Source organism: Symphodus melops (genome assembly GCF_947650265.1).
Source record: "Symphodus melops genome assembly, chromosome: 2".
Classification (NCBI taxonomy): domain Eukaryota; kingdom Metazoa; phylum Chordata; class Actinopteri; order Labriformes; family Labridae; genus Symphodus; species Symphodus melops.
Genome location: NC_136692.1, coordinates 10,019,254 through 10,033,184, shown reverse-complemented (window position 1 = coordinate 10,033,184; position 13,931 = coordinate 10,019,254). Strand labels below are relative to the sequence as shown.

Here is a 13,931-nt window from a genome sequence, read left to right as displayed (position 1 = left end):
CTCATACAATACATACGGCTTAACTCAGCTCTGAAGTGACTCACAGATTCACAGAATCACGGGAGAGAAAGAGGAAGGAACGTTTTTTTGGGGGGGGTTTTTTCCCTGCAGAGTTTGATGTTAAAAATGAAGATTGTGTCATCCAAATGGGTTGCCGGCACACCAAAAATGAAGTTGTATGTACTCTGATTTCATGTAATTTTCTATTCTTTTCCTTTTAGAATTGTCAAATGAGTGTGTGCTGTGGAGGCAGAGTCAGAGTATTAAAAAGTAAAGAAGTGGCTTTAATGATGTTTCTGATCTGTAAAAGGGATCATTCTGGTTTTCTCCAACTACAGCACAGCTCGGCAAGGCAACGGGAAGACTTGAAGTCCTTGCCTGCTTTTGATTTGAAGTGTGTGTGTGTGTGTGTGTGTGTGTGTGTGTGTGTGTGTGTGTGTGTGTGTGCGTGTGCGTGCATGAATCACTGTCTTATATAATTGACCAAGGGCTTCTGCATGGCTGACTGACTTTTGCTCCTGCCTGCCTCTGTTGCTGGTGCAGGGAGGTTCCCTAGTAGGCTCCAAAGTGTCACTGACAATCTGCCCATGTCACCTTGATGAACATGTTGCCCTGTGTGTTTGTGTGTGTGTGTGTGTGTGTGTGTGTGTGTGTGTGTGTGTGTTTGCTTGTGTTGTCACAGAATATATCCCCGTGTGTGTTGTTTCTGTTGCCTAAGATGAAGGGAGGAATAGAGGAAAGGCATGTGAAGAACATTAGCAAGGGCTCACTTGACACTCCAGACTCACAAGACGGAAAGATCTTGTTTAATTTACCTTTGTTGAGTACATGCGTGTCTTTCTTTAGCATACATTGTGTGTCTGTGAGGGAGTAGGAGGCACTTGTTTGATCATACATCATGAATATGCTACTGACCGTGCAAAAACAGTCATGTGAAACAAGAAAGAGACTCCAGTCACCTTTGATCTGACCTCTTTGCATATTTTAGTCATCAAAGAGCCATAGAACACATGCTGCCTGCTGCCAACCATTACAATTGGACTCCTTTCACAGCTGGGTTCCTTGGCTCATTGTTAATACTTTTCATAATAAGACACCTCTGTGAAAGGCTCACTGAAATTTCCAGATGCCACATGTTTTGTTCAGCTGGCACATTTTATTTTGGAGTATCTCTGAGGATCCTTGGTTTCGGCTGGGTGTCAAGTTTATTCAAGATCAGTTTCTCAACCAGGAAAGCTGATGGATTGTTCCTAGCAGTCATTAAAATCCTGTTCTGGGGACAGGTTTGGCTGTCTGACTGTGTTAAATGGTTCATCAGACAGGGCAGAGCTGACATACAGTGTGTGAAATGATGGTTAGCTGTCAGTTTTGCTTTGAAGAGGAATCCCAGAGTGAATGCATCAAAAGGCATTGAAGGTTTTTAATATCAGAGGCAAAGCGGACATATCCTTTTGACATGAACATTCAAGGGTTTTTTGAGTAGCAGAGTGTACAGATAGATAGATCTACACCTTGGTTAAATGAACTTTACACTTTGATATTATATTATTAGTATATATTATTATATATACTTTTATAAATGTACTTCAATAAAAAAATGTAGGGCAGCAAGATAACATGGACAAACAACAAGGGGCTTTTGTTAATATGTATAAGAAGGCCTGAATAAGAAAAAGGTATAGCACCACCTGCCTTCATTAACATACTGGTTTTACTAGCTAACTACATATGGACACAAAAGTCACCTCTTAAGACCTGAAACTATTTGTTTGTTGAATTACAGGTTAAGTAAAAAATAGATAAAGATATTGTATTAATTCCTTGTTTACTGTGTTGTAATGTAACCATATTTTGAAGGTGCTACATGCTATCATCTTGTGAAGCAATAATAGCAATTCTGGTTTCAACCCTTTCGTTTTTAGAAGAGTAAATCTGTCACTGATGTCATTGTGAACCATTAATGCAATTTAAAGTGTACTTTACAGTATCTAATGAAACACAGGTTAATTGTCACAGTATCACAGTATATTGTAAATAATCACACTATAAAGCAGACTGAAAGCACAGGGTAAAAGCTGTGCTGCTGTTCCCTGTCTGTAAATTAAGAACACTGTATGTTTTGGTTACATACAGTTATTCTGTGTGAGAAAAATACTGTACACTACTGATGAGGAGAGACTGAAATGCTAGTGGATGTAATAAACTGTCGAGTCGAGACAGTGAAGCAGCAGGTGGTTTCCTTCAGTTGTCACCTGCTGTGACATCACTGATTGCAGTGAAGGCTCTGCTCCTTTCTAGAAAATAGTTCCTTATGGTGTTTGAATGTAGGATGTGTAGAAATGTGTGCCTGTTTGTAACAGCACATTGTAAATTTAAATTTAATGAAAGTATTATAGTTATAAAAACACAAATCAAACATTTGCTATTTGCGCATTAGATTAGTCCGACATTACATGCATGGTTATTTTCATAACGTACTTGTAATAAACTCAGCATATTAAGAGTGTCAAATTGTGTTAACGTCAAACAATCTAATGGGAAAGAATATGAATTCTGTTGGTGTGGAGCCAGCTTGGATCATGCTGGTTAAATAAGACACAGACATGGTGCTACGAACTGCCGGCATGACACTAATGTGACATTTTCTCTGAATGAAAATGCTTACAAAAGCATTTTCATCACTAAACTACCACTTAAATGTGAGATGAAAAATTGGTCATAGGCTACTACCAGTAAGGTGGGGTAAACACTGAAGCGCCTCATAAGTATTAATCATAGTTAAAGCCTTCTTTAAGGTTTCCCCTCCTATTAATACTATGTCATTTTCTTGTTTGTTGTCTCGTATAAAACTATAGATGTCAAGTAATACTTGTTTGCTTTGTTTCTCTCCTTCTGTCTGTTTCCTTTTCAGTGTCCCATGGTCTGTGAGTCTGCATCCCACCATGCAACCATCGACAGAGAAAATAACCCATTGACTGGGCCAGGTAGGATTTACACTCTTTAACAACTGCAGTTAACACATGCATCCCTTTATTGCTAAATGACTGTGAACAAAGGAAAGATAAGAAACAAATATTACAAATTGGACGAAAGTGCAATTTCTCATTTAGCAGGGGCTTTGGTCCACAATGGAGCGGAGTGACGTGTTCGATTTTGGGTCCAGTCATGCTACTGCGTTTTCAGTCATCTGTAGTGGTTTGATCGTGTATGCAGGAAGACCTTGCCAGAAAGTAATTTTAGTAGTCAATGCTTGATATCATACGAGCCTGTACCAGGAGCTGTGTAGCATACGCTGACAGGTAGGGTCTGATCTTTCTGATGTTGTAATGGTCAAATTGTCAAAAGCATGTAACATAAACGTCGTTTGCTGGTCATCCATCATGACACCTAGGTTCTCGGCAGACTTTGTGGGCACGAGTTTGGTTGGTCTAAGCTGGATATTGGCGTTCATCCATCCATTTAAAGATATCGGAAGGGCATGATGTATTTATTGCAGAGAATGCGATGTCCTCTTGTGGTATTGGCATAAAGAATTGGTTGTCATCAGCATAGCATAGTAGGAGAAATCATGGGAAGGATGAAGCCATGCTATAAGGTTTAATGCAGAGTTTTTAGACCACTTGTTTTTTACTTTATACAGTAGCAGAATACTTTCCCAATGTTTTCACATAATTTCATGTTAGTTAAACATATACACATGCAATAACCAGTTGACTATTCATTATAAGAGTACAAACATCTATGTAATTCCACAAAGGACAGATCCTATTGTAAAGTAGCATTGTGGATGTTAAGACACCATGACATCCCTTATCTTAAATTCACCATAATGTAAATCTGTAATGTCAACAACTTGTTCGTCCTTGAACATCTTTCTCAATTGCAAGATTTGAGGCCACTTCAGAAAGAGCCATTAACATTTATTGATTCAAATTTCCTCCTTTCAATTAAAAGAACTCTTGTGTTCGAAGTCGGTAGAATCCTTGGAGGGTATCCGACAATGATGTAAACGCTGCCAGTTCTTTGTGGACTAACTCAACACGTGAAGAAAATGCTATGCTATCTGCCAGAGACTAATTTAGCATCAACACAGACTGTTAGCTCTCTCACTTGCAGAGAAAGAGAATAGTTCAGATGAAAATTAAAAGAAGTGGAGACAGACGGGATCAAAAGGTCACGGCTCCTGTTGTGATGAAACTTTACAGTCACTGTTCAGAAGAGACGCAGGAAACTAGTTTCCCTTTTTCATCTCAACACTTCCTTTGTTACACTTCCGTTTTCTCTTTTATACAGATTCCCGAAGCCTCCCTGAACCCCCCCAGCAGCCACCCCCCTGTTGTCTTTGTGTCATTGTCACTTACTGTTTCTGCTGTGATTAGCGAGTGAGCTGCAGACACGTTTTCAGGTGCACATCTGCAGCCCGTCAAAACAATATCCTCCCTGCAGACCCTGCCAGATTGAATAATGCAATTTAGTCTTCTTTTTTTATTACCTCTCAAAATGAGCATGCAGAGAGAGCAGTGCGACTGGGGAGCCCACACGCAGCACGTCTCAGGAAGTCATTTTCTTAAGTGGTGTTGTGGAGGGAAACCGAGGCGTCCGATTGGTTGCCAGATTAGTTTGGTGGCAAGGGAGGAGTTCAGAGGTTAATCTGTTTCTCTTTTGGACGTGTAAGTCAGAAAATGTCGCTCTAACTGATTAGCATTCTGCTGAACCTCTCTTTTTCATGTGTCCCCTGTTTCCCCATGCATTTTTTGTCATCCATTTCACTTAATCACTTTTTCTCATTCCCATGCCAACCAATCTGAATACCTCAATTCATTTAGTTGCAATTATGAATCTTTCCTTGAGGTCACACTAACACCAAGCTTAACCTTAATGGGCATTCATTTCACAATTAACTTCACCTTTAGAGAATAGTAATAAGGCTCTCTGTAGGCCATTTTAGCTCTACCTTTTCTGTATTTGTATTTTCATTCTGCACTCAGTTATAGTGCATCCACATTTTGTTGTATACATTATGTATACATAATAAAAAATGCTTAAAAATCATGAACATAGCTCATAAAGAATTTCTAAACAGGGATTTAAACAACGTTGGCGCAAATACTTTTACGTTTCTTTATGTTCAAGATTATCAGCCCACTGCCTTTCATAAAAGTCTTACCAGATAGCGCTTCATTTATAACGTGTGTCTTTTAAACTTTCATGGGCCGTCAGGGAGCTGCAGTTTTTCAGAGTAAATAATATATTCTTCCAGGATAAATGTCAACTAAGTATGAATATATTTTTACCCCACTTCCAAGCTCCTTTTAAAGCCCAAAAATAACTCTTTTGGATTCATCCAAAACAGCAGGGCACATTTTCATACTAATGAAGAAAATGGTATAATAATATTATATACAATATTATAAAACCAGGTTATTCATTAGACTGATATAGAGCTTTTCTTAATACTCAAAGACACTGAAGAAAGAACAAGAACAACACAAAACAATGAACACTTTTGAAAGAAGAAATGATGTAAGAGAAGGAGGATGAGATGTTTGTGGTGTTTTTAGAAAAAGGATGGAGATCTAAGTTAATAGTTAACAATCTACTGAGACTCAGTGCCATGGGGATCCATTCATAGTGGTTTAATAGACCAGTTTTCTTTAAGTATATATACATACAAAATATACCACAAGGAAAGCAAGCAGTCAGGTTAGCTGACATCTAAGGAAGTTGTTTTTAAAAGAGAGATTCACAGCTGTATTATTGGGCTGTTTTATAACTTTTCACTTGGTAGTTTCCAATTGACCTTATAATGGTTGAACAAATGTATTATTTTATTCGCTAAGTTAGTGCCTTATATTTATTTACCTGCGGGTAATACAAGTCCATGCACATTTGTTGTTGTTGCTGTTGTTTTTTTCGAAATGCACATCTTTGCACAGTATCTTGAAAGTTTTGTTAATCTTTACTTTTATTTTTATCCTTTATATTTTTGTATAGCTTTAAAATCTTTCTACTGTTAGTTTACACCATGGCTCAGAAATACACATTTTTTCGATTTTTCTGTATGTCCAGCACAAAAATTGACAATAAATATGACCTTGAAAAACATTTTTTATGCTAACCAACTTTTCAGTGACTCTCCATGTGCTCAAAATAGTTACACACATTTCTTTGTCATGCACTTTTTTACCCATCTACATTCAAGGACCTCATTGAACTAATGTATGTGAGCAAATGACACTTAGACAGATGACTTTGAAGAAAGGACGCTCTTGGGTCAGGTCGATGTAGAGGAAGGTTTTGGTAGTCTGACTGTTCTCTGAAGTAGAAGTGTTACTCCTTCTTTAGAATTCAAGCGGAAACATTTCACTCATGCCACGCATGTTTGACTGCCTCGAGCAAGAGTGTCACCGTTTCACCCCGGGTGCTTTAGCTCGACTTATTGAGTGACTTCCTCTCTGACTGCAGCTCTCGAAAGGAGCAGGGCCAGTAAACGGTGTTAAAGGCGTGCAGCTTTCTTGCCCTCTGCTGCCAGCATGCAGATAAGAGCATTAGAGCGTCTTTTCCTTTCCAGCCTTTCGATTTGCTGCTATTAGCCACTCTGCAAAAATAAAGAAGATGAGTAAAACTGAATGGGTTTAGCTGGGTGGTGAGGTTATCAAGTAAAGTTATATAAAAGATTCCAATGTGTCCTCCACACTTTTATAAAATAAACAAGCAATTAAAATGGAAATGGAGGAAATAATAAGGGAAGGATTAACAGAACAAGGACTCTGCATTTCAGACTGTTACTCTGCAGTAAGAGAGGAGGCTTTAGAAAATGTGAAACACCTTATCTATGGCAGACACACTTATTGATTATAGAATTTAATTCTAGTTTCATACCTCATGTGAATTTTGACGAGTTTGTGTCTGAAGCGTCCTTGAGCTTTAAAACAGTCAAAGAACTGTCAAGTTTTAGGCTTTTGCCATTATTTGATAGGACAGTGAATGGAGGAGGAGCGACTGGAGAGTGACATGTGAGAAAGGAACCACAGGTCAGACTTGAACCTGGGCCACCCACTTGTAGGACTGAAGCCTTCGTACCTGGGGCACAACTTAACCGCTATCAGTGCTGCTTTCAATGTTAACTTAGATCGGCTGTTTTTGTCTCTGTAAAATGTAAAAAGTTAGAAACTAACTTTGATGAGGTCATGATACATTTCTGCAATGTCAGACGGTTTAATCCCTCTTCCATCCTTTCCTTCTTTGTTATCTTTCTTTCCCTCTCTCAGTGTTCAAGAACCCAGTATGCAAGGTGTACAGATTTCAAACAGTGGACAGCAAGTGGATGCTGGTGCGGGAACAAATGGAGGAGTGCACGTTATCCTTTAGCATCCCCAAGCAGCTGCTCTCACTGTACATTCAGGAGGACATGGGAAGGTAAGACACTCTGTAATCATACTTCTGCTCCTCTGGATGTCAACGCCAGCTTTATCATTGCATCAGATAGATCCTCCTCCTAGTTCCTCTTTATGTCCAGGCATCATAGAACCTTAAGAACAATCAAAAGTTCAAAGAAAAAAAAGACAGTCATACCTCACTTGCCAAATATCAGGAGTATGAAGTTTCTAGACAGTCTTTCGCGACCCAGTTCTCCCATGTAAATTATTATTTTAAAGTTCCGACTGTATTTGGAGAGGAGTAAATTATTCAGATCTGCTTATCACTTCAAAAGAAGCTTCTAAATCTATGGATCCAGATAAGGGCAAACATTGTCTAATTCAAACACATGCTCACCTTCCCCCTCATCCTCTCTCAAAGCACGAAAGAACGCTCCTTAAACATCCTGCCACTAGTGCTGAATCAGGCGAAACTTTGAAAAGTTATAAGAACAAGTCATGAAAATGTTAAACCTTACAACTTCATTCCGGCTAATTGAGGACATCTATGGTTGCATGCAGTCTCTGCATGTGTATTATGAATTGGTTTTGTTTTCGGAGCCATTTATTCAGAAAACAACAAAAGAATAAGAGGTCAATGTTAAACAGGAACACAAACGATGTCATGCAGCTTTCTTTTTTCTGTCTCTCGTATTATATTTATAGATAAGTGTATTTATATACACACTACAGACACGTGTTCAGAAGGAATGAACAGCCAGGAATATCTTTTTAGGCAGACTGTGAACTTCTGTAAACCCACAAACAGAGAGAATACAAATTCTATTTAATTATACATTATGTTCCTTTAAGTGATTATTACAGCAGGGAAATAAAAGAAGAGTTGCTAATAAGAAAGAAAGAAAGAAAGAAAGAAAGAAAGAAAAAAAGAATACAAAACACTTAAAATAACAAAGAACAAACAGACAAAATGATGCTGTTTTATTTAAAGACTCACTCATAAATTCTCTTATTGAATGCCAGGAGCAGCCACAGTTAGACATAATTATGCATACAGTCTTATTTGTTTGATACAAAGCTGTTCCCATAACTCTCCTACATGCTGATTATACGTTTTCATTTTATGGATCAGCCATTCCATTCCAATCCAGTTTATCCAGTTTGAGAGTGAGCACAGGTAGAGACGAGGTCAGAGGCAGCTGATGTTTTACCCGTCACTGAGTCTGCACCCTTCATAATAAGATGAAAGAGCACCCTCCCTCCTTCCTGACCAGTGTTTGTCTAGGCAGATCAACACAGCTGCCCTGTTGTCCCTGGCAACCCTTTCTCATACAAACCATACAAAGGCATACATTCACATATATACACACAGACCTTTGGAGCATTTCAAACCTCCCTCTATGTGAGGAAAAGGCACAAAAGGAAGCAATCAGAGGTTTGGATTAACTTAGTGGTGGGAGGATAGAATTTGAGTGTAATCACTGTTTGAGTTCAAGGACACATTCAGATGAAAACAAAAACACACACAACCACAATCAAAACCTCTGCAACACGTGAAACAAACTTTGTGATGTTATTGATCGATTGACCATACAAGCTGTGTTTTCAGTCTACCTTCCTAATCCTTGAATCTGTCATAATCCTTGACCGTTCATGGTACGTGTCCTCGCAACCTCCCTGTTTAAATAAAGATGATCTGCTCTGCAAACCAATCATTTCAATCGCAACCAAATTTAGAGGACAATTACAGCATATTTATTAAACGTCTTATCTGTATAATACAGCTCATGAGCACATAGTCAGCTCCAAACCATACGCAGTGTTTGTTTATCAACAGGCACATTTACCGTATCTTTAGCGCCTCCTCCATAATCCTCTTTGAATGTCGTCTTTCTCCACACTGCTTCTACATTTAGCTTGTATGTACGACGGTCTCACGCTGAAGCTCGTTTCATGTTTTTAATGATTCAGCCAGTGCTGCAAAGTTAGGAGTGACACTGATGGAGGACTGTGGGTGGCTTACTTTGCTTTACCACCCTGTGATTATCTTCTTCCTCGTGTTTGCAGGCTATTGATGTGTGCAGTCATGTTTTAATCGAGTTTGCAGATTTTTCTTTTGTCACTCTGGTTTTGATGCTGTGTGTCCTCTTGTGTGTTTGTGTGGCTTGTATGTGTGTGTATGTTTGAACAATAATTAAGGCTTGCGTTGTTAAGTGTCAGTGTGTGGGTGTCAATTATACCCCATTCATTAAGAGCTGTCTGCTTTCTCATTAATGGGAAAGAAAATGATGTCCCCTCTACTTGTCTAATTAATAAACAAGAGCAGTTGTTGTTTGAGATCACACAGGTGACATTTCGACATCACGACTGTTCTGTAGGTTCAGCGTCAGAATTAATGACTCTTGTTGTTCAGTGGAAATGTTTTGTTGCTTGTCATTGTGATGTTTTTTTCGAGGGCTGTCAGCATTAACTAGTTACCTGCAATCAAGGTCTAAAATTGATGCATTGATTTGACATTGAAATGTTCAACACTAATGCGTCTTAAATGGATCATTTCACTTTTATAGGCTCCTAGACAGCTCAGTTGATGAGTCTGAGGTAATAGCCCCCTTATTAAATACAAACTTTTTTTCCTGTTCCTCTCAGCTGTGTGCAGTTAGTTTTTGGTAACAAGTTCCTTTTTCCCGGTAAAGCTAATGTCCTATCCGTCAAGCTTTCAGAAAGGTTACTTTAAATTAAAGCAGGGTTGAATTGAGACAAGTACAGTAAAATACTTTCACTGTAAGAAAGTGCAAGATTCAAAATAAAAGCCCAGTTATTTTTCTTTTGAATGTGAAAAAAATGGATTTGCAAAACTCAATTAAATATGTGATTATTAAGATTAACTGTAACTCCTTAAATTGAGCAATTAATCGATTCGTTGTTATCATTTGACAGGCCTAGTTTATTTTTTCTTCTCTCATAAAGCTCATGGCCTCTGATACAGTTTTATGGCCCCTCACACCAGAGCCCTCTGTGATTAGGATGTACCTGTACTGTTTCAAACCATGAATAAAAGGTGCTCACATGACATATTGGAAATATAGTCTGTTATTAATCTTCAGTCAATTTAACACAATCTTCTGAATACTGTGTGTCCATTGTTTCATGCTCTACTATCTGTACGATGTTTCAGTCAAAATAAATGACTAACTGCATCAGCTACTTTATGTCTCTATTACAGATTCCAATATTCTTTTTCTATCAGCAGTGATAAAATAGCCAATGATAGTCAAATCAACCAAATGTAATTCAATCTCACTACGAGGCGTATAACATTCACTCAAACCGTTTTCTTTCTTCACTTAAAAAATCTGATTTGTTCATGGATGAGATGTTTATTGGAGCCTTCTTTTAAGGCTTGGCTGTTAGATATACACTAACGCATAAAAAAAGATGTTTTTTTTTACAAGCACATCGTAACCCTACACTTACTCTTATCACACCTTTTTTTAAATCCCACTTGAACTCTTTCAACACAATAGCCCTCTGATTAACGGAGTGATATAATATCTCTATCCACCATCCCACTGTCTTATCACTGTCATTAAGCAAGCAGATAAGTTCCTCTCTATTATTTAATCGATGATGTATTGTTTCACACGGATCATCCACCCTGACCTTCTCCCCAGCTGGACACACAGATCTCTTAGAGGACCGTGGTCTCAAACTGTGATGCACAATCACAGTGGCTGTGAGCTGTATGGGTCGAAGTAGATTAGTGTGAAATGTAGCAACTTCTCAAAGAGCAAAATCTGTGATACCGATCATGCAATGAGAGCAGTGGGTCCCTTGATTGGTTAAAATGACCCGTTTATTATATTAGGGGACATTTTCTGAAGTAGGTGCATTGAAAACAATACATGTGATTGAGACAAAGCAGGTGATTACTCATACCTCTAGAGCTGGGCAATCTAACTCACTGTTTGTGTCTTAAAGCTACAATATCATTACTTTATTCAGCCTGAGTCTGAGCTTAGCCCACATCAAACAGCAGTAATTGATTTTTCTATCTGACTCCTTTGTCTTTCTTTATTGAGAACTTCTGCTGGGTTTTTCTTTTTATTTTATTTTCAGAAGTCACAGTTCTTAGCCACTCTCTCATTTACTAAGAAGCTCATCTTGTCTGTAGGACTTTTCCACACAACACCTTTTGAATCAACATAGATATTCATCATTGTTCCCTATTCATATCCCTGAAGTAAATATGATATACTTTCTTATAATGACCTCAAATCACACACAAACTGGTATTTCTGCTCATGCTACAATAACTTTCCTTTCCTCATGCTGGTCAGGAATACTTACTTTCCCCTGTGTGTACTTCTGACCTATCAGAAGGAATTTCTAACAACCACCTGCAAAGCATGTTGGCAGACTTGCTCATCATGTGTCGCCTCCCAGCCCTACAGTTGTTGTCAGCTGCACTTTCGTTTGTGACTAAAGTGAGCTGGAGATGAAAATACTGTTTTAACACAGTATGTTTTACAGCCAGTTTGGATAATAATTTTAGCCAGACTACGAAAAAAGCATCTACTCTTGAATTTGGAAATGTCTACACTGTTTATGCATATGTGCTGGTAATGAAATACACCGTTGTTGTTTTTTTTATCATTGCATCCAAACTATGATATGTCAAACCTTTTTTTCAAGTACAAATCACAAGTGAGGACCGCCTAGCATTTCCAGCACAGTATTTATTTGCAGCTACATTTCTTTTCTTTTCCTGTTACACTAGATATTCACAGCCCTGACCCCTCTATCAGCAGTTTTTATCAAGAACTACTTTCTAACAAAAAATAGTCCCCTTAGAAACAGATTAGAGCATGGCATCAACAATATATGTTTTCTAACTTCTATGACCACCTATTCCAAATACTGTGTTTGATGCTACTCACTCTCCCGCTTTCTCTCTGGCACCGTATCTATCGACCTCTACTGTGCATGGAAATGCACTGACGTACCTGGAGGAAAAAAAGTCTGGAGAGGCTTTCAGCGCCAAATGTTTTGTTGTAATAGTTGAACTACAACAAAGAAATAACTACTACATGATACTTTTCGACAAAGTCTTCATAATGAGTCCACCCAACATGCATTTAAACATCCCTCCTTTCATTTTAGAACATAGAGTATAATACATGAATAACCTGTAATCATTGAATATGTGCATATTTACCGAAAAGCTATGCTTATGGTTCAGCATTAATTAGCCTGAATACTTCATTAAATCTATTATATTATTATAATATTTATTTTAAATGGATGCTTCAACTCTGGTTTCTGAATAATATCTGCCCATCTGATGTTGCTTATTAAATGCAAATAATAAACCGTTGAAAGTGGCTGCCTTTCTGCGAAGAAAATTTGCCACTATTATTGGCCATATAAAGAGAACAGATGATATTGTCCGTATGCTGCAGGGACAGCTTAAGTCAAAAATCTCACCAGTGACGCCAGTAAGAGCAAATGTTTTGTTTTTTTGTTTTTTGTCTATGTAGGTGTGGTTTAGTGTTTCTTTGTAATGACTGAGACTTTCAACTCTATTCATTGTACATTGACTAAAGCTGAGATAGCTTGAAAAGAGTTAAGATGAATAGATGGCTCTCTAATCTGGATGTAACCAAAGAATACTTAGGAATCTGTTCAGACTGGGCAAAGTGTTTAATATTCAGGTCCAGCAGTGAAGCCTCCGTAAACCAGTTAAGAATGTTAAAATCAGGCCAATAACTGGTTTGTGTTTTTACCAGTGTTGATCGATTTAGACAGTAGTTTTTAATAATCACAGCACCTAAATATACAGCTAAACTTGCTCAGAGACTTGATAACTTTTCTTTGATAAACATACTGTGTATATATATATATATATATATATATATATATATTTATTTATTTATTTATTTTTAATCTCAACCAAGGATTCATTTCTATGCACTGTTTCACAAAGAAAAACCTTTTCTATGCCCATGGCCTCAAAAAAGCCTTACATTTCACTGCACATCTGTATGAGCACGTGACAAATAAAAATCTTGAATCTTGAATACGTTACAGCACTCAGAACTCTAACGCTAAGATCCTAGTTGTGCTCCATAAAACCTCTATCTATCTATTGGCAAAAGACCAAAAGTAAATCATCAAATCTTTTCCGATTGGTTGATTTTTACAAAGTTGTTTTTCTCCCTTTAATAAGATTGTTTAAAGTAAGATTTCTATTTTATACACACAAAAACTAAGTAGAAATTGAAGCACCTCAAGACTGTAGAAGCTCCAGTAAATACACAAAGGTCTTCATTTATCGGTGTTTCTCTTTAGGCTGCAGGACCTGAGGGAACTGGGGGATCTTTCTCCTCACTGGGACAACTTAAGAAAAGAGGTGATGACACGATATGGAGGGATTGTCAGCTCCTACCAGGAGACTTTGGCTGAACTGGACAAGATTACAGGTATGACCACCCCCTGCAAAGTAGTAATCCACACTTACAGTGCATAAATCTGCACTGTTTTTTACTCAAAGAT

At 38.0% G+C, this 13,931-nt stretch overlaps 1 protein-coding gene across 3 annotated transcripts in view; it reads left to right on the top strand.

Annotated features, from left to right (window-relative positions):
- Window positions 1–13,931, top strand: part of inpp4b (inositol polyphosphate-4-phosphatase type II B) — a 133,189-nt gene that overhangs the window by 73,072 nt on the left and 46,186 nt on the right. For all 3 annotated transcript variants that reach the window (XM_079337457.1, XM_079337456.1, XM_079337458.1), the window contains 3 exons: window positions 2,912–2,984; window positions 7,272–7,419; window positions 13,728–13,858. In XM_079337457.1, the coding sequence (XP_079193583.1) occupies window positions 2,912–2,984; window positions 7,272–7,419; window positions 13,728–13,858 (352 nt within the window). The remainder of the gene's footprint in view (window positions 1–2,911; window positions 2,985–7,271; window positions 7,420–13,727; window positions 13,859–13,931) is intronic.